General features: G+C 42.4%; 1 protein-coding gene across 6 annotated transcripts in view; it reads right to left on the bottom strand.

Moving 5' to 3' along the window:
* Window positions 1–25,251, bottom strand: part of PICALM (phosphatidylinositol binding clathrin assembly protein) — a 1,182,846-nt gene that overhangs the window by 464,849 nt on the left and 692,746 nt on the right. For all 6 annotated transcript variants that reach the window (XM_069639772.1, XM_069639773.1, XM_069639770.1 and 3 more), the window contains exons 10-11: window positions 6,214–6,337; window positions 4,995–5,128 (exon numbers count right to left, since the gene is read on the bottom strand). In XM_069639772.1, coding sequence (XP_069495873.1) covers window positions 4,995–5,128; window positions 6,214–6,337 — 258 coding nt within the window. The remainder of the gene's footprint in view (window positions 1–4,994; window positions 5,129–6,213; window positions 6,338–25,251) is intronic.

The raw sequence follows: 25,251 nt of genomic DNA, 5'->3' as shown, positions 1-25,251 counted from the left end.
GAACAGAAAATTGAGAGTTTAGCAAAAACCCAATTAAGGTAGCAATGGAGAGCAGCGAAGGATGAGTGGTGTGAGTGGAGTCAGGGGCCCTCAATGAGCACACAATAATTCTATTTAGACAGTTATAACAATACAGTTATTTATTTAGGCCTTTAAAACACACCGAAAAAAGAAACTAGCAGGTAATACTGTCACACAACAACCTATAATACAAATAGATAGAATAACCATTTGGTTCACTAACAATTTACCAGCAAATAAGTATTTTTTCTCATTTCTTCCAGATCCAGAGCGAACCCAGGAGCAAGATACCCGACCCAGGTTCACCGACCAAAGGTGAGCGGAATGGAGATGGGAGACAGAGGTACTTGTTCCCAATGTTATCCTATGGAGGACAAGGAGTGGAGGGCAAGCACACTGGGGCTTACTTAGTCCCTTGACTCTGATTTTCCCAGATGTCGTCGTGAGTCATTTGGGGCTCAATCTTCTGCCCTTTGTTCCGCTGAGAGGTGCCCAGTAGTTACAGGTTCGAGGATTTTTCCAGTCGAGCGCAATTGCAATATGCAACCCCTGTGGGGAAAGAAATACAGAATCTAACGATGCAGGCCTCTTCAAGACCGTCACAGCATGTAGGAAGGCAAGTTCCAGCGACAATCACAGTTTATAGGTGATGACAGGCATCTTCCAGTCACGGTCACAGAAGCTGCTCCAGAACAAGTTCACTTGGAGAGGAAGCTGGAATTTGGGTAAATATGACTTGTGGCACAAGCTGGCGACCACCACAGGATCAGGTGTGAACACGGAACAGCGATGGTTCTGGCGAGGTAACACACAAGAGAGCTGGTCAGTCCACTGGGCAGTCTAGGGACATTTGCAAGCGCTCTGAAGGACTGGATACTCACAAAGGTGTCAAAAATAGTTGGTCCCACCAGTCCAATGGCTGAAGCACTGCAGAGGGTCTTTGGAGATCAGGCGGAGGAGCAGGGCTTCCAGGCCCGACTCTGAAGGGGATACTAGGCCACTTCAGGAGTCACCTTTGGCTCATCAACAGTCTGCTTCTTCAAGGGATTCCAGGCTCCAACGTAGATCTGAAGAACGGCTGTAGGAGTCATCCTCTTATCCAAAATCTGAGCTGGAAGCAAGACCAAGCCCACCAATAGTAAGGATCTGCACCATTCAACCAGCCAGCAGTTGTCCAATCAGGGACCACTACTGGTTTGACATATGCCCCGGTAGCAGACTATCTGGCACCAATGATGTGGAGTGGGACTAGACAGTCCCTGACCGCTTCCTGGGCACCACACACACACATACAGGCTCACTAGTACGCGAAAGTAGCAGCTTTACTTGGCAAGTACATGAGGTTATAAGGACCTTCCTGACCTGAGAGGGCAGGCTGATGGCCCAATATGGCCAAAGAACAAGCAAAGATCTAGTGGCACCACCATTTTCAGGTTTAGGAGCCATATGCGGTAAATGGGAATGTGCACACCAAAAATACAAAAACAGTAAAAATGTAACTGCTGCCACCAGCTTGTCTTTAGGTCTACATAAAAGTAACCAAAACTCCTCTGAGTAAAAAAAATATCCCCATTGCACTGCATTGTAAAAGGCTGTGTGCAATATAAAAATACAAGAATTCAAAAGGGAAACAAAGTTTACCAGTACTGATAAACTGAAGGGCTGATCAGTTTTCCCGGAATAAATGAGCAAAAGGCAAGAGAAGTGAGGCTGGAGGCTTCACTCCTCTTCAAAAAGTAAGGACAGAAAAAGTCAGTGCAAAATCAAAAACAGAGCAAAAGGAATGAATTCCATAGGAAACTATGGAAGGAAAGCTGCAAAAAGAAAATATTTCCCCACATTCCATAATCCCCTCTCCCAGAACAAGCTTGTTCGAATCACTCACTTGCAGGTTCACTTTATCTCACAATAAATCCATCATCTTTCACCTCATCTACAGTCCACCTCACACTCTTTCACTAATGTGATCTCCAACGTACTCTCCTATGCCAAACTCGCACACATTAATAATGTCTTTTCTCTGAGATTTTAATGTCCGATTCTCATGGTGACTACCACACTCGAAGCTTGCTTTTTGCACTTATCGAATCCATGGACCTTAAGCAAATTGTGCTCTCTCCAACACACAACAAAAGCAACACCCTAGACTTAGTCTTTACATCATCCCTCTCAACACCTGTGCCACCCTATCCCACTCGACTGGTCTGACCATGCGGCCATCCCACTGACTATCACCTGTTCGACCACGGCCCACAGAGGTTAGGCTAAACAATCCCTCACTCTGCACCACTCATTCAAAACATTGCCGGTCAATGTGCTAGAAGCAAACTTTGCAGATTTACCCTTCACAGGGAATGCTTTGGTCCTCCTACAACTCAGTTATAAATCTGGTGGACACTCATGCCCCCCCCAACATCCCCAAAAAAATCACCCGGGTTACGACCAAACAATCCGTCCCTTGGTACACACCCGAGCTCGACTCGAACAAACACTCAGAGCCCTAGAAAAATGTTGGCGCAAAAACCGGCACCCTGGAAATGTCATTGACCTCAAATCTCACTGCACCAACTGTAGAATCACGATTAAGGAGGCCAAAGCTACTTACTACTCCACCACTATTGTGGAGGCCTCTGGGAGGAGCAAAGCCCTCTGAAGTAGTAAAGTATTGTAACAAACCCTCACCCGACACCAAGGTGAAAGCAAATCAGGAAAAACGCAACAAAATAAACTATGCCATTGGAAAAAATAGACAAAATTAGACAGATCAAATCAACCTCCCACAGAATTAGCCCTCCCTCTGCACTCCACCATAAACACTACCCCCTCTGCACTGAATTCTCTCCTCTCCCCCCAGACCATTGCCTCTCTCAAACCTATTTCCTACTCTGATGATATCATCCCAGCCTCCACCATTAAACAATTGATGGGCCCGGTGCTTGATGCACTAGTCAGCATCATTAATGCCTCCCTCACAGAAGGGTCATTCCCAAACACCCTCAAGACTGGTCTCATGTAACCTCTTTTGAAAAAAACGACCCTAGACCCAGTCGACTTGGCAACTACCAGCCCTTTAAGAACCTCCTGTTTATTGGCAAGATCTTGGAAAAAGTTGTCACTACACAATTACACCTCCTAAATGACCATCAGTCTGGGTTCCTTCCCAAGTGTAGCATCATGGATACAGGTGACACATGCCTCCTTGACCTCTCATCTGCATTTGATACAGTGGAACACCATATCCTCCTCTCCCTCCTTACGGACAAGATGGGATTCGCTGGTACTGTCCTGAATTAGTTTACCTCCTACCTCTTAGGCAGACACCAAGCCGTCCAGATGAACAAGTTGGATTCTAACCAACTCCCAGTCTTCTGCAGGGTGCTCAAAGGCTCAATCATTTCACCAATCCGTTACACCTTTACATGGAGCCTCAGCCTGATATAATCATCCACCAATATGCAAAGGATACTCAGTTGTACACAATAATAAAAAGCCCACAGGACATCATTCATCTCTGCAATTACCTAGCAATCATCCAGTCCCGGATGTTGGCTGCCTACCTCAAACTTATGCCAGCCAAGAACGAATTCATCCTCATTGTTCCCACCCGGTTGTCCAACAATGGCTCAAAGATATTCGCCTAGAAGGATTTCATTTGCATATCTCGGACTCTGCAAAAACCTCAGGCTTCACCATTGACAGCAGCCTGTCCTTCCAGAAACACATAGCCAAGAAGGCCCAAATAGCTTGGCTCCAAATCTCCACCCTTTGCAAAATCAAACCCTTCATCAGGCTGCAGGACTCCGGGAGCATAGTGCGGGCCCATGTGGTCTCGCACATCAATGGGGCAAACGCCCTCCTGACAAGGCTCCAAGCCGCTCACTTGGCTGCCTTAAAAGCAGGCCACCACGCTGCAGCAAGTCTTATTACGGGTGTGTGGAAATTTGACTGAATCACTACCGTTCTACGCAAACTACACTGGCTTCCTCTCCAGGCCAGGATTCTGTTCAAGACTGCATTTATCATTTACAAAGCAGTCACGAGTAGCATAACAGTGTACCTGACAGCTAAGCTCCACATATCTTGTGGCACACGTTACTTTGCACAGCAAACAGACCAATCAGCTCGAATTACAACTAGTCCTCAAAGAGAGGACCCGCTAACTATCCTTCTCTTGTCATGTAACCACCCTCTAGAACTTGCCCCCACAATTCACCAATTTTACGATTCTCTCAAAACGTGGCTTTTTCAAACAGCACCTGGCCATGGACTAATCCCAACGGAATCACAGAACGCAACTCACAGTACTGCACTATTGCGAAAAGATGGCAGCCAAACATTAGCTACCCAAATCTTTTACAGCTCTCTGCTGCTCTCGTTCTAAGTCTAAGTTTTAAACAATAAAATAAAATCAAAGGAAATAGCTCTCACACCCACAGAAAGCATCTGATGCAATCTTTCTCACCTAGCAATGGCGATTTGAAAGCAAACCTTGGCAATAATGAGCGCCCCGGCTTCTGATAGAAATATCTTACAAATGAATCAATATCGGAGCATGCCACGGCAAAACCTTGCATGTGATTGCAATACATGGGCAAATGCCTGTGCAAAACCATTAGACTGTTAACGTGCTTATTTACTGAACCTGTTGAATGCGATCCAAAGTAGCAACACAACCAGATTCGCCAGACTAAAAGGTTTAGCAGAAAAAAGGTAAAGCATATCACCTCACTCCTGTCCAGCAGTTTGGTGTTACCTGTAATATAAGACAGGCGCTTCTGAGTTCAAATAGATGCGGGATTACAAACCCAATGTTTTTATGGCAAACTTTGCAATACAATTCCCATACACTAACAAACAAATTATTTTTAAAACAGTTATGGACATATGAACGGTTAATGGTGTGGGCACCCTTTTAATTTTAGGAATTCTCATATGTTGCTGTATTGTGTCTCTGTAACAGGTGGCCGACATACGTGTTTGATGAACTAGGGTTTGCAAACATGTCAATTGCTGCAGTAGTATCGATGCTGCCGGCTGTCGTGGATACTGGGGAGGTTGCTGTTGTTGATGAGGTATGAGGTTTAGCAAGTTCTTTCAGGCGCTTTTCCTGAAAAAAGTAAGGCGTTATATGAAATGAAAATCCAGATTGTTTCGAAGAGACGTTTACTATAATCAAGATAGACATTTTTTTTGTTTGACTAAACTCGCATTGATAGTGCTGATGTTATTCATACGACCTAAACTTAAACTGTATGGGTATTTTTTCCGTAGGAGCATTAAACAAAATTACAAAAAGAGCATTGTTGGCTTGGTGTCTGTGGGTTTATCTAGTACATTTACAAATGACTGACATTGAGACAAACTTTGAAACAAGTACACCAATCATTTTAACTAAATACAGGAATACAACATCTTTACTAACACACTTAAGCAATAATCACTTGTTCCACCCGCTGTACCAAGTATTGACTGTTTGGGGCTCGAGTTAATAGGCCGAAACTCAGCGAGGACATTTAAATAGGGCTCCCGGGAAATTACCACCACGCAGGGGAGTTGCTAGGTCTGGAAAAGACCAGGGCTAAGCTGATGTCGGAACTGTTGGGACTGGGGGCTAGCTAGTCTTTTGGCTGTATCTCCTGAGATTCTATCTGGGGCTACAACAAAAAGATCAGGGGCTATAGCCCCCTTAGCTTCCCCCCTCCCTAGCAACGCCCCTGCTTAAAGCCTGTTGGGATTATTGATATTAGCACTCCGGGTTTGCTAACCAGTGTGCTATGAGAAATCATTCAGTCTAAAACAAGGGCCTACGGCGAGTATGCTGCCCATTTTATAAAAAAATACACTCATGGAAATGTATGGCAGAGAACCACTCGGAGCCCCTCTTTGGCCTGTCTCAGAACCTGGTCATAAGTCGGTAGATTTAACCAAGGGCTTGGAGAAAGCCGATTGGCTGCAGCAACTGGCCTGGGTGCTAATTAGCCACTAAACTTTCATTGCTACTGTGAACTAAATATCGGGGACTGTTTACAATATTTTTATTTTATTTAAAAATATGTGCCTTAATATATAGTCATCTTTGTTCACACGTGACAGTATTTATTTAGAATAAGGTGCAAGCCTGTTTAGGCATCACTGGCTAAATGGCATTCTAATTATGACAAACAACAGACTGAAATGGGGAAGCGTTCTCACCTTTAAAGCTTGTAGACGGGCTTGCTCTTCCTCTAAGGCGGCTTGCTTTTCCCTTTCATCCACTCTGGTGAGCGATAAGCCAGTACTCGCAAGGGATGAAACTGCATTTGAAATCGTGGTAGCCCTGAAATTATATTTTAAGCAGTATGTTGACTTATGCGCACTTCAATGTTTCATACAATTTCCTACCTTGCTCACTTCCTTTCCCTCCAAAGCATCTCTAAACATTAGCTTAAATGCTTAAAAGTGGTTAGGAATAATGAGTGAGACAGCTGTGTAGTGGAAGACGTTATTAAAAATAAAAAAAAGTGTCACTAATCACAAAGTGCTTTAATCAACATTAAATCTTCTCCAAAATATTTCACATGTCAGGATAGTCAGGATAACAATAATCATGTAAAAAAGTCCATCACTTAAATTGGAAACCGTGTACCTCGAAAGTCTAACATATATATATATATTTTTTTTTATATTGTATTTGGTTTATTGAAGTAAAAACCTTTACAAATAGATTTGACATTAAAATAAAAAATACTAAGCACCAATAATTTAAGACATAACATTACACCTTGACAATTAAAAGGAAGAGAAGGCTTTCCCTAACAAAGAAACTTTGACATCATTTTGAATAAACAAAAAATGATAGTACCGAATTTCCATTTGATTAGTAAAACTAAGAAAATTAAAAAATACAATTGAAAGAAAATAGAGACATAAACACAATCGAAAAAATTCTGAAAACAACATCCAAATAACATTAAAAAAATAAGGCTACAATTCGGTACTTAATGTGATTACCTAGGAGTCATAATAATACCGTTTGATATTATTATATTAAGTGTTCATTCTCACCCATCTACATGATCTAATAGTAGGATTTACTCGCTTTTGTTTAGCCTACAGGTCTTCTGCCAACTTCAATTCTATAAATGCCAGCAAGTTAGTTAGACGGAGAGTAAGATTCTGACTAAAACCTTCCATACTGCGTTTCCATAAGAGTTCCTTTGCGGTTACACAATTTGAGTAGAAGTACTCAAAAAATTGAATGCGATGACCTTCAAAGAATGGACAGCTAATCACTAAGTGTTTAAGGGTTTCTAGTACTATGCAATTTTTACAGAACGGCAACTAGTATCAGTGTTGCTATTTAGATAACCAGTCCAATGTTTGAATCGTTCGCGGGTGTGAAATTGGTTGAGTCGAAAGCACATATAAATGTTCCTTGAGCGAGCTGAAGGGAACTGTAAGAGATATTTTATTCGGATTCCCCAACTGCCGCGGACTTCATTGTATTCTTTGAAGGAAGTATATTTACCCATTTCATCCAGCATTATACACCAAAAAAATCTTTGAAATTTAAGTTTTTGGCTTGGTAACCCCATACTCATGGATAACGGAGTTTCATTGATAAGAAGTAATATTTTAGTAAGTTTAAGCGAGTAAGTGTTGAGTGATTTAATATGTGATTCACTCAATAATTGATTCAGTTTAACATAGAGTGTTTTTCGGTGGATTATAGATCTTGGTTAGATTGATAATTTTACGCCATGTGTGTTTTACTGACAATTGTAGTAAGTTTAATTCGTGGCAAATCATAATGTTAGGGATCGACAGTGATAGTCCCAGAACTGTTTTCCATAATTTCCCCTGTAAGATATTTAAGTAGGCATCTAGGTCATATGTACAAATGTCCAGGGAGTATAGAATAACAGGTTCAACCTTCTGCAGATAAAATTGAATTAAAGGTATTAAGGAGAACATACAATATTTCTGATGAATAATTTTCATCTGAGATGTCAGCCCCCTAACTTTTTGGTTACGATAGTTTTTCCACATTGTAATTGAATATTGATCAGCTAAAGGAAATAGCGAAGCATCGGAGAGTATTCAATTTTGACATTGTTCATATGCCAAGAATATCGATGACATCCTAATTTTTTTTGGGAGAAAATCAATATAAAAGTTTTCGTTGGATTAGGTGTAAGATTATGATTGGAAGCGAATTCCAAGAATAAGTCCAGCTTTCGTTGGAGACCAAAGGGCGTTCGATCAAAAAATAGCAAATCATCAGCGAAGCCTAACCAATCTAAGTTCAGAGAACCAAACTTCACAGAATAGCATTCCCCAGCAATCCATTTCTCGTCCAATCCTAACAAATACAAATTGAACAATATCGCTGCCATATTACAGCCTTGTTTCACCCCGATCTCAGTAGAAATGGGGTCAGTCAGGGCTCCTTCCTTGGTAAGTCGCATGCGATAATTTGTGTTTTTGTGGAGTATTGCAATCAAAGCAACTAATTTAGTCGGAATGCCAAGATGGATCATTTTTTTTCCACAAGATTTCACGAATAACACAATCAAATGCTGCGGTCAAATCCAAACTATCCAAAATTGGCCCTGAGTGACTAGCCAAGGAATGAGCCTGAAGATGAGAAAGAATTGTGGCGTTTAACTGACAACCAATGAGTTTTCTGAATCCTCCCTGATAAATAGACAACATATTTTTATCGTTCATATAAGTTTGTAATTGTTGGATGAGTAGAATAGAAAATATTTTGGAAGAGGAATCAGTTAAGGCAATAGGGCGATAATTAGAGGGACAATCCGGAGAGCCCTTTTTATAAATTGGAATAACTAACGCAGAAGACCATGTTATGGGGATATGTCCTGTTTGTAAAATCAGATCAAATTTGATTTTAAGGATGTGGGCCCAGAATACTGGGTTCGATTTATACACACAAGATGGAATACCATCGGGACCAGGCGCTTTAGAGGGCTTCAATCTACCGATGGCATCTATGATGTCTTCTATGGACCATAATGAAGGAGAATCAAATTCCAAGCGTGGTTCACTACCCTTTAGGAAGTGAAAGCGCTCGGGCATGGTATATTTGAGTTTTACATACGATACCCAATTTTCGGCGGAGATTACAGAATCAAAATTAGTTGTGGTTTCCGAGGTGATAGAACGAAGAATATTCCAGGTTTTCCTTGAGTCGTGCTTTAGTAGATGGTAGAATAATTTTTGATTATCTGCATATAGAAGATGTCTTTTTAGCCATTTTAATTTATTACGGAATCTTTGTCTTACTGCTTTGATCAATTTATCACGAGTGAAGTCAGAGAGAAAGGTTCTATTAATCTGACGAATTTCGTGATTTTTTTGCGATTTTAAGTGAGCGACTTGATTGTTAAATTTGTGCGCATGAACCTGGATAGCTTTTTCGTGCTTATCCCTTGAATGAAGCATAGCATCTAGGTGGATTTGAATTCTAGTAGAATTTAGATGATCTAAATGAATGAGTGAAAAGCTGGACGGTGATAGATGTGAGAAGATACCACGATCACATTCTAGATTCCGAATAAATATTGCACACACTTTAGGATTCCATCTCACTGTATAGTGAGGCCGGTCAGTTTCTACCAGAGAAAGAAAAGAATTGTCTTTGAAACGAGCCAAAGGAATGTTCATCTGCATGGAAATAATCATATGGTCTCCTAGAAATGGATCAATAATTTTAAGAGCATCTATATTCGAATATAAACTCGAAGAGATGAAAAAATAATCAATGAGAGAATTGAGGTTTGCTCTAGTCCATGTATACGAATAATCGTCTAGAGCGAAATAAGGAGTTTGAATATCCCATTCAAGGAAAAAAGAATTCCATATAGTTCCGAGCTTTTGGGAAGTAATTGAGTGCTTTTCCCTAATTGCATTTTTATGAACACCTATTTCATAGCAGTAGCAGTTGAAGTCACCACCTACGATAATTCTCGCCGTGGGGTATAATATCAGTCCCTTTTCTAATACATCGTGCATTTCCTCAATAATGATCTCAATTGGTGTAGACAATTTATTCCAATAAATACAGACCAATAAAAGAATAATAGCGGGATCCAAATCATCTTTCATAATGATTGCTAAGATGGAATCTGAACTACTAATCTTCTCCAAAGAGCATTGAAGGGCAGAATTAACCAATATAGCCAGGCCGCCAGAAGGACGACCTTCGCTGCCTCGCCTTGCAATCTGAATATATACTGAGTATCCGTCTATAAAGAAGGAAGATTGATTCATGGTCTCTTGAATGAAAATGAGATCAGGTCGATTGAACTGATTTAGGTGATACCATTTTTTGAAAGTTATTTATACCACAAGAATTCCACGAAATAATGTGGAGTCGGAGTGGGCTACGAATGTTTCATTGCCTTTTGTTGGTTTGATTGCGTGATGTTAATTGGGTCCCTCCAAGACATCTCCTTTAAAGTAGACATGAATGACATGAATTGTTTCATAGTATTAGCATCAATATTTACAGAAGTACCCTGGGTTACATTATCAGTGACACTTTCAACGCTTAGAGGAGTAGTTTCTAGGTAACTTTGTGCATCATCAAAAGATGAAAAAAATGATGCAGTTAAACCAATAAATGCCAAGTCATCAGAGTGATCCCATAACATCTTCATAATAAAAGGAGACATAAATTTACAAATCATTCGATTGTTGTTAATATCAGCCAATTTCACCCAATCTATGTCGTCAGATCTAATAATTCGTAGGGCAGGGATATCCTGAAAAACAGTCATCATAAAGGTGCGGTTCAAGCAAGCCTTACCATAGCGAGCTTCATCGCTTTCCCAGCCCATAATTATAGCAGATTTTAGGTCGCCATAATTATGGTTAGTCAGGGATTCCTGATTGTCCGTAATGGATTTCAGATTGGTCATTTTTGGAGCATTCATTGACTTGTGGACGTTGCAAACACAAGATTGGTAACTTTGGGCTAGTACTTTGATGAACTAAGTTCTCAGTTTCATGAGTAATTAGTTGATTACTAGGGTCAACATTATTATCTGAGGTTATTTCTTCCGGCTCGCTTGAACTTACACCCTCCAAATTTTTATTTTGGGATTCAGTTGGATTATTAGGACAAGTGAGTATTTTATTTTCTCTTTGTCCATTAGCTTTACCCAAAATCACTTTCGCAGTTTTTTTATTTTTCAACATTGGATAATATTTGGAGAGGTCAGCTTGAACGCAGTGCGGGGGCCCTGCAGTTGAGTTAGCCACCACCCCGAGGTCAATATGTCCCTTCTCCTCTTTATCCTTTCCCTTGTTTGCCTTAGATCGTGATTTGTTAGATTCTTGCTAAGCTGGTTCATTAAACAAGTCCTCATTTTCATTAATTTTTTTGTTTTTTAGTAAGGATTTGCAGGGGGCTTTGGTAGTTACAGTATTCAAATCTGGCTCAGAAAGATTCAGCAGGGCCTTAGATTCCTCGCTCAACTGATTTAAGTCAATGATATTATCTCCCTCTGAAAGATTGCAAATATCTTTAATATGTGTTGTTGGGTGTCCTGACCCACGTTTAAGTTATCATGCTGCAACATTTGGTGCTGTGGGCTTAGAAAATTCAAGATGGCGGAAAACCCACATGTGCGCCGAAATCCAGGAAAGCTGCGCAGTTTGTGCGCACACCAAAATGGTTGCCTCACTTGCCACCCACCAGTGCGAGAATGATAGGCCGGGTTGCCATGAGGGAAATGGGTTGCCAAAGGAAAAACAGTAGCGCCGGTTAGCTTCAAAGCGCTTTAAAACCACCCTGTGTTTCTCTGAAGGCAGGCTCAAAATGCCTATTTTCAAACATTGCAACATGTGCAAAATATTCACTGGACACCAGCAGACATTTGGTAGAATGGAGTGTTGTGTGCCTACAAAATCTGGGAAATGAAGAGCCCAAAACAATGCTTATAAAAAAACTGCTATGGAGTCAGCAGTTTAAGTTGCACTGGATTTAAAGACACTAAAATCGAAAATGTTTAGATTAAATGAGTGACCTATGTTTGGTGTCACATGCCTTTGTAACTGTTGAAATTTCATAGTTTTGCACTTAGAATCAGCATTCTAGCTGCATGTGTAAAATTGCAAGTTAATTTAAAAAGCAACAAAAAAAACATGACAGTTAGCTGAAAGTCTGGCTTAAGGAACTTGATTTTGCTTGACAGCTACCCCCATCAGGAGTGAAACTTGAGTCACAACTGTGTTCCCAGGCCTATCTGCCTTTTGCTGGCCACACTAAGGATATACCATCTCTCTGATAATTGAATTAAGGGGAGCCCCCTACAGAATACAGGAGCTCTGAACAATGTAACCCCCTTCACCCAGGCAGATGGTTTATGGCAGGAGTCGTAAATGGTCGTAAAAAGTGGCTTCCTCCTGAAGGAAAGGGGAGGAGCACTGCCTGTGAGAGCAAGCTGGCTTGGCAGAACTGGAAAAACCAGAAATTCAACCTTGTGCTGAGGGTAAACCACACCCCTTTGGAGCCAGAACATAACTTTAAAAAGATGGATCATTCATAGAGCGGACATGTGAAAATTTTATAAATGATACCATAATTCTTGTGATTTTTCTGCTCACGTTTTAAGACATGGTAGGACCCGGTGGTATGTTCAGGGGGGTTTTAGCGGAAAAGAAGATATTACTCTAAATGTGTGCATGTTAAAAATCTGAAACTTCATCAGTTAATGTCCATACTCCCTGCGCACATGTATGTCAATTTGGGTCAATGTCAGAAATTGCAAAATCCGTTAAAAAGTGAAATATGTGCCATTTCTCAATGCAAGCTCTTAGAAACAGCAGATTTGGGACAGAGTATACCTCATGTGATCTGTGACATGGGTATGTGATTTCAAACTACTGTGTAACTGTGAAATATGTGTTTTGATCATATATAGATTTGGGTGCACAGATGACAGGGGAGTTTTTTCAAGAGATCATAAATGGCTGACATCACTCTGACACAACTTAGCTCCCCCAATCAGGGGAGAAATGAAAGCTGGACCAATGGCAAGTGGAGAGGGGTAGGGTCTAGTGATGCTGCATACACACCCACTCTCAAAATACATAAAAGCAGACAGACAGGACAGATAGAGACCTTCATTTCCATCTGCAGCTGGAAGCTCTGCCGGAAAAATCCATATTTACCTCCATCAAACCTCCAGAGAGACAAACTAGAGACTTCAAATCCATCAATCTCCGGAATCCAGAAGCTGTGCAGAAAGACCCAGAGAAAGCAGAGCAGTATCCAAAACCAGAGAGAGCTGAACCGGAGTGCAGTCCAAAACCTGACCAGATCCGTGGCAAGGCATATTTCTAAATATAGTGTGAGTACCTAGCAAAACTGTGCAGAACCAATCTCTTAGTTAAAATAATATAATTCAATCCTATTTTAATCTAAGTAGAACTGTCTCTTAACCGTCACCTGTCATTTGCAAAGCTGTCACTTGTCATTTTCTAGTTGCAAGCTGCACTTGTCTAGAGACGTGCAGTAACTTTCATCTGAAAGCTGAGAATCTTAGCTTTTAAACGCACCAAGAACCACATTCCTACCCCTTATAGTTTTACCGCAATCGCGGAACACGCATTCGCGAATTTTGCCGCGATTTGCAAATTTCTCCACGTGTGAAAACAGAAGCTGCTTGCCTTCCATTTGCCAAAAATTCGTTTAACCTACCAATTACTCCTAGATCCTTGCTAAAGTGATCCTGGACTAATAATAACTAGATACCACTCACCCTGAACTTCTAGAGGGAATTAAAAGCAAATTTAGCATATTTTTCACTCCATTGCCAGCACATATAAAAGCATTTTGCCTGTGTTTTCAAAACTCCTATCTGTTTTCTTTAAGCGTGCTTGGGGGGGATTGAACTGAATTACATTGATTGCATTTCTGAGAACTGTGTGCTTTCCTCCCATTTCCTTGCATTGCATAAAGAGGGGGGGAGTGAATAGCCAGAGAAAAGTGATTACATTGTCTTTGCTGAAATCCTATCAAGTTATTTTCTGTACTGCATTTCATTCCACATTGCATCCATTTGAAACCATAAAAGTATTGTTGCTATCTTATCCATCCTATAACCACTCATCATTGATTATAAAGAAGTGTGCTAGTGCCAGACTATCCATTATTGATTACTGATCAGATTAAGTGTGATATTCAATTATTAATTTATTATAAAGCGTGATATATATATATCTATTGTTTAAATTATCAATTAAACCTTTTAACTTGCAAAACAGAACTACTTCTTGGCTCAGTGGGGTCAGGAGGATTCCAAGAGAGGGGTGTTATATAGGGGTAGTCATCCAGAACGCATGAACTGGACATAAAGATATATCAATAAGGATTTTCATTCAGTATTCTAGACTAGGCGTTGACTTGGCTGTAGTGCTGAATTGAATCCTCTTACAGTGTGTTATGAGTATAATTTTTGTCACGTGATTGGTTCTTTGTTTTTTTTTCCTGTTTTCCCTTTTGTAGTTTGGTTAGAAGATTTCTCTTTTGAGCCCGAGCCAAAGCCCTTCTTTGTTTTCTAGTAAGGGCAATGGGAGGAGTTTGATAATGCACCTCCTCAATATCATGTGTTTCTATTGTTTCCTGAGGGATATGATCTATTCCAGTTAGATCAATAAGATCAGTTAAAGCTGAAGGACTGTCTGGAGGAACACTTTCTTCTACACACGGGGTCATCAGCGGTTCCTTGATGATTGACTTGGAAAGTGTGGCAAGATTAGTTGCCATTTCCTTTACAAGGGTAGTCAAGACAGCAAGGTTAGATTCATTGGTGTTTTCCAAGTTCACTACCTTTGGGTTCACAACCTTACTGTTTTCTAATTTAATAGATGGTTCTTCTGTCACTACCTCTGAAAACAATTTAGTTTGAGTGCCTATAGTTTGAACATGGGCCATCGAATCTTTTTTGTTTAAGATGGAAGAAAACATATGGCAGGCAAATAACATGCCCTCCATTTTGCCAAGAGAACTCGTGAGGTCAGACATTTGAATCTGTAGGAATTTTATTGCCTCATGAGTCTGCTCATGGCCTTTATCAAGTAAATTAAGAATTCTGGTCATGACCGGAAAAGATTCGAAAGAGTGCTGCAGTTCGGCATTCCATTTTTCTTGTTCAGCGGTAGGACAGTTAGGCTGTGGACGAATCTTACAGTGAGTAGACTCGTTGGAATCGAGACTAGGTACTCTATTTCCTTCATGACTAGAAGGATATTGGCAAGTAGGGATCATTGGTTGTTCCAGGATCGGGGAGCTATTTACCATCAAGGGGGGCCCTCCTATGTTGTTATTACTCGGAGTGTTAATTCCCCCAAGAATACGTGCTTCCTTCTGCGCACTAAAGTGTGAAGGTACAGAATAGGTGTATGCTTGGGGATTATTAAATAGGAACACATTCTCAATCCCATACTTACTTCTATTCACTGGAGTTGAGGGTTCGTTGGATAGACGAATCCGTTTGCCTAATTCTATTTCAATTGCCGGGGCTAATATGGAGACATCTGCAGTACGCAGATCAAATTGCTCAATTCCCATTATTTTTTTTATTTCATCTCTGTCAAGACTCTGATCAGAGTTACAATCAACAATTTCCCAATCCTTTGAGGAGCTTTCATTCACTTCTTTGACCGACATGTATACTGGTTTAATTTTGGAATCCATGTTTTTTCCGGCCAAAGTAGTTTTAGGAGTCTCACAGTCAATATACACCGACCGTTTTTTCAGGAGAATTTGTTCCTCAAGGTCTTCAGGGGTTATATCGACAGGGGCATCCTTATTAGATTTCTGTAAATCATCACATTGAAAATTCTCTGTCGTATATTTCGTTGACTTGGAAGCAGGTTTCTTAGAATCCAATCTATTTTTCCATTCCTGATTTTTGTTATACTCAAAAGAGGCAGGAGTGAGAATAACTTTATTCTCAACATTGCTTTCTGATTTTAGGGCCATTGTAAGATTTTCAGACAGCAATGTACTGCTATGATTGGAGTCAAGCAGAGGTTTATATTCTTTGTTCATCTCTTTTTCAGGCCGATTTAAGGGCATTGCAGCGGACGATTTTACTACATTAGAGTCCGCCTCTGTTTTTTTAGGATTAGTTTGGGACTCTTCTTTTTTTTTTTATGCTGCGAAGCCCCTCTGCCATGACCAAAACAGTTCTGATTGCAATTATAGACTAGGAAATAAAGGGCAATGCAATCACACCACTTTAGCTCGCTATAACCCCCTCCAAGCAATATTTGACAATCTATATTAGGGGCACAAAAGGTAACCCTACCACCAAGCCACCTTACCGCCTAACAGCCCAACAGCCACACTTCGCAGGCACTTCCGGATGCGCGGGTCCGAGTGCAATTAAGGAAGTGGTCGGTGAGTTTGTGGGCGGGCAAACGGGTGGGTTCAGGGGGGCGTGGCTAAAGGGGGAAAGAGAAGAGAATAGCGTCAATGGGTTGCCCAACATACAAAACCCGCGGGAAACCCGCGGACACTAAAGTATGGGGTGCAGAGTCCTCAACAAATACCCAGTGTGAAGGTCCACATTAGTCCAATAAGGTGCGCGTTACGCGCAAAATTCAAATCGAGTCCTTCTTCTTGCCGACGGCACTGCGGGAAAAAAGATCCAAAGGGCAGCGAAGCAGCGAACACAGCCCAACAGCCACACTTCGCAGGCACTTCCGGAAGCGCGTCTAACATATATTGAATAAATAAATGCATAGGTGGGTTTTCATTTTGGTGATATAAAAGATGAGGCGACCGCATAGCCAAAGACACAGAACATAAAATGATCATACTAAACTAGTTCAGACTTTCAATAATAAGGAAACCGCAAGGCAAGCGTCGTTCTGCAACCAGCTGTACATTAACAAACATCATACGGCTGCATTCTTATCCTACCCGATATGACCGTAGGAGCCCCATATATAAAACAAATACTTTTTTTTAATCGGGTGACAAGAAGGCAGATGAGGTTCAACCAACCGTGCTACTCTCAGAAAATAATGAGATGCTTCTGGTGTTTGAAAAGGCGAAAGGAGTAGACACAAAAACTTCACTAATTATAGGATCCCTGAGTGGTTTGCAAAAAGACCACTTTATCTTTGTTTTAGGAAGCAGGCCTTTACAACTAAAGTGTGGTGGCAGGTCAAAGGGAATTGCCCTGTCCACATATTGACCTTAAAGGTAAGAATAAACCTTTGAGCCAGTGCCACCCACAATACTTATAGAAGGTTCTGTTCAATATCTATGTAGTGCTAACAAATCATCGGAGTGTCAACTGAAAAAACCATTAAAGAGCAGTGGTGAAGATGTATGTGTGGCAGATCAGAGGGCTGGCCCTTCGGGTTGACAGATTGCTACGCGTGCATGGTTTCCTTTTCACAAGTTTTTATGAAGGAATGTTTGCAATGGCAGAAGAGCCCGCATATGCCCAACCTTTCTCCCCAAGCTAAGGGACACATCATTTCTTGGCTTTTGGGGATTTTCCCATCATCGCGCTGCATTCTTTTCTTTTTTCCTTTCCATTTCATCTTTGTTTGCTATGCCTCCGGTACATTCCTTCTCACTACACTTACCATTCCTAATGTCTCTGCTCATCATTGTGACCGTAATGCTGCCCACCTGATTAATATACCTTGCTCTTCCCCCTCTTCATCTTTTTCCATAAGTCTTCAAAACTCTCGCAAAGTCTAATACATCCCATCTTATTCTTGTCACCTTTTTCCGCTCAAACTTCCTGTGTCTAACTGAAACTTATATGTCGCTTTATGACTCTGCTACTATTGCTGCTTTCACCTCATCCTACACATTACTTTCTCACAACGCCTGCTCTCTGTGTAAAGGGGGGTGGGTGGGGGGGGGGGGAGTACCAGTCTCCTCCATCACGCTTCTGTTACCCAGAGGAGTAGCCAGGATTGTCCAACAAATAGGTCCTGAAGCTAACGTAGTTGGGCTCACCACAGTAACATTAATATCTGTAAATGCCCACACAGTGCAGCAGGGAGGGCATATACAGATTATGGGTAGGCCTTGCCCGCTCAGGCCCTGCCCGGTCTACGCCTCTGCCTTTACCCTGGCTCCTCCTTGTACTTCACCTATTACATCCCTGTCCTTTAAATATCCCTTCTGTCACTTTATCAATCCCTTTCCCACTGCATTACTGATCATAAAATCCTCTTGGCCTTCTTACCTCTTTCTGTGACGATTTAGATTCCCTTCTGTCCTCAATACTCCCCCCCCCCCCCAACCTCCCTCAGCTGCCGGCTGTCCCTCAATTGCCTACTGTTCCTACTCTAGGACTTTAATCTGGACTCAACCCACCTCCCTGGTCCCTTTCTCCCCCTACATGAATATCATATTCTCCAATATCCAACATCTCCAGCCCACATCTCTAGCTCCTTCCTTCATCTTATCTTTGTGTCCCATTCTTCATAATGATTTCGATTTCGCTCTTTCCTTCTTCGGATCACTCTTCCCTACTTTTAGTTTCCTCTTCCGTCACCTCTTCCTAGCTACTCTCGTTCCTACCTTCGACACAATCAGTCTCTTCGACACAATCAGTCTCTTCAATCTCTCAGACTTTCTGCAATCCTTTTCTACTGTCTGTTCCCCGCTTTCTGATTTTGCCCAGCAATCGGCCGATGCTGCCTCTTCATCTCTTAGCTCTGCTCTTCTCTAGATCATCTGCTCCCTGCTCGGCCCTTTAAACCTTCTCATAAACTTCGTCTCCTCTGCTCTGCCCTTTGCCAAGACGAGAGGAAATGGAACAAGATCTCAAACAGGGACTGACTTACAATCGCTGTCTCTTCTTCATACGATGATTCCGATTTGCTTGCTGCCAAAAAACTCTACCATTGTAATCTTACCTTCCCTCTTTCTCCTCATCCCCACCATTTTCACCAGACTCTAAATCAACTTCTTTCTCCTCCTGACCCTTCACATGATTCTTTCACCCACTGATTTCGCATATTTTTAAAGTGACACAATTCGTTGTCTCTGTGGTTCTCTTCATCTGCCCAGCCCCACTCTTTGCCCAACCCCCCTCCTGCTCTATCTGCCACTCATTCCTCTTTTTCCATACTCCGACTCAGATACTGCCAATTACAGCGTTAGAACTCGCCCATCTGAATCCCCTACTCATCCCAGTTCCTCCTCTTATTCCCAAGTTTTACCCCATCCTACCATATCTCACTGTCCTGTTCAATCTCTCTCTCACTAAGACTGTCTTTCATTCCTCTTTCAAGCATGCAATTATTCTTCCCATGAACAAGAAACCATCCCTTGATGCTTCTTCACCTGCTAATTTTTCTTCTTCCTCATCTCTCCAAAACTTTGGAATGGATGGATTATCTAAGCTCAGATCGCTACAGTTTTAGATCACAACGCTCCACTCGCCACCCCTTCAATCTGTCTACTGAGACCACTCTACTATCTGTCATTGATTCTCTTCCGTCTGCTTGTCATTCTAAACCCTCTACTATTCTCATTCTCCTAGATGTCTCTGCTGCTTTTGACATGGTGGCTCACCCCCTTCTTTTCCCTCGCTCTTCATTCGGGATGTCTAGCTCTGTTATAAATGGTCTTCGTTCATATCTCTCTGATCACTCTTTCTCCATTTCTTGAGCTGGAAACACCTCCGCCCCCGCTTCTCTCAACCATGGTGTTCCCCAAGGCTCAGTCCTTGTGCCCCTTTCCTTTTCTCTCAATACTGCTCCTCTTTCAAATAACATTAAACCCTTGGGCTTCCTGTGCCATTTCTATACCGACGATACCCAGATCTTACCCTCCTCTTCCTTCACCGAAGCTATACCCAACAATATCTCTACATGTTTCCAGGCTATACAATCTTGGATGCAATCACGCAATATCCACCTCAATCTGTCTAAAACTGAAATCTTATTTTCCCCCCTCCTTTCCCATCTTTTTTTCCTTCTTGCATCTCCTTATCTCCTAGTGCCTGTAATCTTGGGGTCAGATTTGATTCCTCCCTTACTTTCTACTCACATTCCAACACTACATGAGTATCCCGCTTTCAGTATTCCCCGGGTTTACCACCCGTTATCATTCCATGCTACTTAACTCATTTTATCTCTTGTTCTCTCAAGACAGGACTATTGTTCGGCTCTGCTTATTGGTCTTCCGGCCTACCATCCTGCTCACCCTCACTCAGTCTTTAATTCTTCCATTCATACCCTCTTCTTACTCCCTCCACACGCCTCTATTTCTAATGCAATACGCTCTATTGCCGGATTATCCTTTGAAACTCGTCTCTTGTTCCATTTCCTGAGAATTGTATTTAAATGCACAGATGTTCTGGCTCCCACGTTAGCCTCTTTGGTTTCCGTCTACCCTTTCCTTACCTTCTCAATCTCTTTCTTCTCTTAACACCCAAACCTCCCTGTGCAGCCTTCAGTTTTCATTCTTTCTCCCTTCTTGCTCCTAGGTTTTTGAATGATTTACTGTTTTCGGTCTGCTCCTCGCTCCTATCGCACATCTCTCAAAACCCACTTACCGTTATCTCAATAATTGTTATTTGTTATCAATATCGTTTTATTTACTGTTACTTCTACTGTTCAGCTCTTGGGCAACAGCGCTACATACATCCAAAAAATATGTAACACCATGGGTGCACCCACTATAAGTGCTCAATTGCCCATGATTAGGTGTGCACTTTATAAATCCTATGCATACCTACATACATTCATGGATAAATCGGACTACATACAATATGTGGGGAAATAGCTAGTCAACGGGTGGGCCAGCATGGCAGGTGCCCCCATCCTACCGATTTGCCATGCACGTAGTGGTTAGGATCTTGAATTATGATTCTGTGCTCACCCGGGAGCAAGCAGGGATATTTTAGAGGGGGTTATATGATCTCACGTCTTTCGGCTTAAGGCAGAGTCTGACCGGTGGATATTCAATGTTCAATAATTATTTTATTTTGTTGTTGGATGCCCCCACATAGACAGAGGTACAGTAGTTTATGCAGGAAATGATTAATGCCCTGTTAGTCTAATGTGATAACTAGTTTGAAGGAGTTGCATAACCTGCCTGAATATCACTATTTGTACATGTAATTTTGGAGCCCAAGTTGAACAGTGGGGAGAAGGAAACATCTACAACTGTTGCCACTTATTTGATTTTGTTTGCCAGTGCTGGGATCACTCCAAGGGTTTGGGGACATTTAAACAGTATATAATTTGTATGAGAATCACTAACTATCAGATTTAAAAATATGTACTTGTTCATGGATAATAGGTTGTCCTTTAGTTACATCTAAATGTGTTCCATGTATTTGGTCTCATTTCTGTGGTTGGCCTGTCCCCTTTTCTGGCTAAGGTGCAGAAAATGTCAATGGCATACATTTATAGGTGGATTTGTTGCCGGATTACCACCTCAGCCAGGAGTCAAATGTTAATGCTAAATAGGTGACGGGGACCACATGGGACATTGTGGTACTGTACATGAAATCTCTCTAAATGTGAAAGGCGCCAATGCTGACCCAAAGGCTATTGTAAGTATAAGAGTGAAAGGAATGGATTTATCAAACCCAACATCCCTGTGAATTACCTCAGTCTCTCTACTAGGATCATACATCCATCTGTATGTAAGGTCGCTGAAAGATTCAGCAACATCAGGCCTGCTCATCCAGCACCTTGATTGGGTAATCTAAAACGTCAATCTGGCTTGATGTCATGCCTCTCAAGGGTCTGAAACTGGATTTCCAGTTGTTTAGCAGATGCATGGGATGAAATTGCTTTGCAATTTCTTCTTCCAGATGTTTGTAACTCCCTAGACCGTTCAGATCAACAGTTACATTTTCGTTCAGTTACTTTTATTAAGGAGCACATCAAAACCTCAGTGCCAGACATGATAGAGGTACTAAATTAAACCACGTTAAAGGTAATACAATTGCTCGACTTTAAACAGGTGGCCATCTCTCACCTCCTTGAACAGTCCCGGGAGTTACCAACCCATAACAATCTCGAGCAGCTATATGGTGAGTGTCTAAACCTGAACATCCCTTTAAACTGGGGAGAAGCTGGCAGAAATGTCAAGCAGCAAGCAGGGCATTTCCAAGAAGAAGACAGGCACTATAACCCTATACTGAGACAGCTGAAGAGTTCCGGGTTAAGAAGCCTGAATACAAACTATAAACTGTAATTATTCAGATTATGTCATCACTCCTTTCCCTGAGAGGACATCTCCCTATATAGCTATGGGACAGCAGCGGCTACCTTATCATGACCCTGGGGGCGAATATATGAGGGAGGGCCACTTGGGGGAGGTGACCCTCTCCCTCCCCTCCAACCAGCGCCTCGATGCCTGCAGGTTTCAGTGTGCTTTACAAATGCAAAAATAAATAAATGACATCATTGGGGAAAACCACATGCCCCCATTCCTTTCTAGGGATGTGTCCTCTGCCTCCCGCACCTTGCCGTAATGGCATATTGCCACACTCCTCCCCACCCTCCTGATAGATCTACTGTTATTGCTCCCCACACTCCTAATTAGGGATAGTACATTAACAAATGGGACGAGGCAGAGACAGGGCGTAGTGAGGATCACAATAAGGCTCTGTATCCCCTCCTCAATGCCTTACAGGATTTGTCGCAGAATTACTGGCACGCGAAAGAACAGAGGAATGAAGATCACGAGGACCGGGTGACCAACGCAGCAGTCTTGTTGTTGGAAAATAATTAAGCAAGCCGGGAAGTCCAAATGTGGGCCGGCTACAGCTGACACTGAGAAGAGAGGAGAGTTGCAGACTGTTAGGCAAGATCGTATGCAGTACCCTTTGGGTGCACTACAATAACCTTGACCTACTGGCAACAGGGACCCAACCTTTGGTAGAAGCCTGAACTACAGTTTGGTAGTGTGGTGAGCAGCCATGCTCATCTCAAGAGGGGTCAATGTGAGCAGTAATGTTGTGAGACAGAGTTTCACAGTACAGTTATTCAAATAAACACGGACACTCAAGGTTTCTTGATAAAAACAAGTATTAATTTATTTCACAATCAGTTGTATAAGCCTTCTTCAGAAGGGAACAATATATGTAACAATTAAAATACACTTCAAAACACACTTAGTTTCTTCAAATCAGATGATACCCATTGGGGATGACCCACAGACACTTCCTACACCCGCAGGTGACTTAAATAGCTAGGACACTGTGGACATTGATCTATCACTGGTACATTTGGAGCAATACTGCATTTGGTGTAAAAGATAGAAATAGAGGAATAAAACAAAGGTTAACAAATAATTCATAAACAGGTAAGCACTTCTGAAAACCTTCCAATGGCAAATAAGTTTAACCCTTTCCTGGGGGAAAGGCCAAAGCACAAAGTCAGAGGTAAAGAGGAGTCTCTCAGGGAGCCAGGATGTCAGACTTCGGCTCCACCTCCCCCTTCTCCTCACCTGAATCTTCTGATATTGAGTCCTTTACCGTAGTCCGGATCCGGGGTCGTTCCTTCTTCTTGTTAGAGATAAGATCCTTAGGTGATCTAACCTTCTTATCGTGCAAGTAAGGTCTGGCCCCTCCGGAGGCCACCGTGGCAGAAGTGGATACCTGCCGTGGGGGGCTCCCAGTGGGCCAGCCTCGGTGCCCAAGGGAAAAAGCCGGAACGGCAGAAAAAACCCTTAAACGAAGATCTGCAGGCTAGGTGAGGAGTGGTTCCAGGCCAGGTATAAGGCAGGTTCTCCCAGGCGGAGATGAAGAAGGTTCAGTTATGATGGATTGAAAGGTGAGAGCTTTCTTCAAAGTCAGGACACTTCAGAATGCCGGGAGTGTCGGATGCTACGGACACCGAAGCAGATAGAGGCCGCAAGCAGTTTAATGTACCGGAAGGCAGAGCGAAGAGCTGAGTGCGAAGGGATTCGCAAGTGAGAAAAGTAAACAGAAGGTAAGTCAGAAGCGGAACGCGAAAGGATTGCGAGCGGAGAAAAAGGATTCAGAAAGGCAGAGCGAGGAGCTGAGTGCGAAGGGATTCGCAAGTGGAGAAAAGTAAACAGAAGGTAAGTCAGAAGCGGAACGCGAAAGGGATCGCGAGCGGAGAAAAAGGATTCAGAAAGGCAGAGCGAGGAGCTGAGTGCGAAGGGATTCGCAAGTGGAGAAAAGTAAACAGAAGGTAAGTCAGAAGCGGAACGCGAAAGGATTGCGAGCGGAGAAAAAGGATTCAGAAAGGCAGAGCGAGGAGCTGAGTGCGAAGGGATTCGCAAGTGGAGAAAAGTAAACAGAAGGTAAGTCAGAAGCGGAACGCGAAAGGGATCGCGAGCGGAGAAAAAGGATTCAGAAAGGCAGAGCGAGGAGCTGAGTGCGAAGGGATTCGTAAGTGGAGAAAAGTAAACAGATGGTAAGTCAGAAGCGGAACGCGAAAGGATTGCGAGCGAGAAAGGCTGAACACAGATAGTAGGTTACGAGAAAACTACATAAAACTAGAACACAGAGCGGACAGAAAGGGTAGAAGGACACAGGAGAAAATAACAAGCTCACGCCGAAAACGAGAGCTAGGAGGAATACTCGGAAATAAGTAACGAGCTACTCGGAGCGCTGGTAGACGTGTAAGCAATACACAGATACAACGCGCCGAGCTGGAGGCGGGGCCTAAATTTATAGTGAAGGCAGCCATCTTGGGTGAGGACTAGAGCGTCCATCGATCCCACAGCTTCCACCCTCGATTCCTGACACAGGACAACCAATGTTAATTGCACAAAGTTTAGGGGAGCTGAAGATCTTCTTTGCAGGTAGGTCAAAAGTCTTGCATAACATTTAAAAATGTTTGTAGGAAATAGACCACTTGAAGGGCCACAAGCTGGGAGGCTTGTGAAGGGCAAAGCTTTACCAACTCTGCAAGGCAACCAAGACAGGTCTTGACTGAGAGCAAGTAAGGCTACACAACAAGAGGTAAGTTCTCTTCGACTTTACAGTACCTCTGGTTAGAAGAAATGGTTCCAGCTGGCTTCTGTTCCTGTACAGCTCTGCAGATCCTGTTCCTGAGCCTCAGTCGTGGATACAAGAGGGAGGACGTCTGAGGACTCCTGCTCTGCAATGGGAAGGTCAGCAGCAGCAATGGGCAAACTTCAATTCAGCAGTTCTTCAGTGTTTCAGCTCCTCGCGTCTGACAGCAAATAGCAACACTGCGGTTCTCGGATACCACTCTGGACTTTCCTTCCATCTGGGGTCC

Source organism: Ambystoma mexicanum, chromosome 7q (assembly GCF_040938575.1).
Source record: "Ambystoma mexicanum isolate Mex_15411 chromosome 7q, UKY_AmexF1_1, whole genome shotgun sequence".
In the NCBI taxonomy this organism is placed as follows: domain Eukaryota; kingdom Metazoa; phylum Chordata; class Amphibia; order Caudata; family Ambystomatidae; genus Ambystoma; species Ambystoma mexicanum.
The sequence above is the reverse complement of the archived record's forward strand: the minus strand, read 5'-3'. Positions and strand labels throughout refer to the sequence as shown.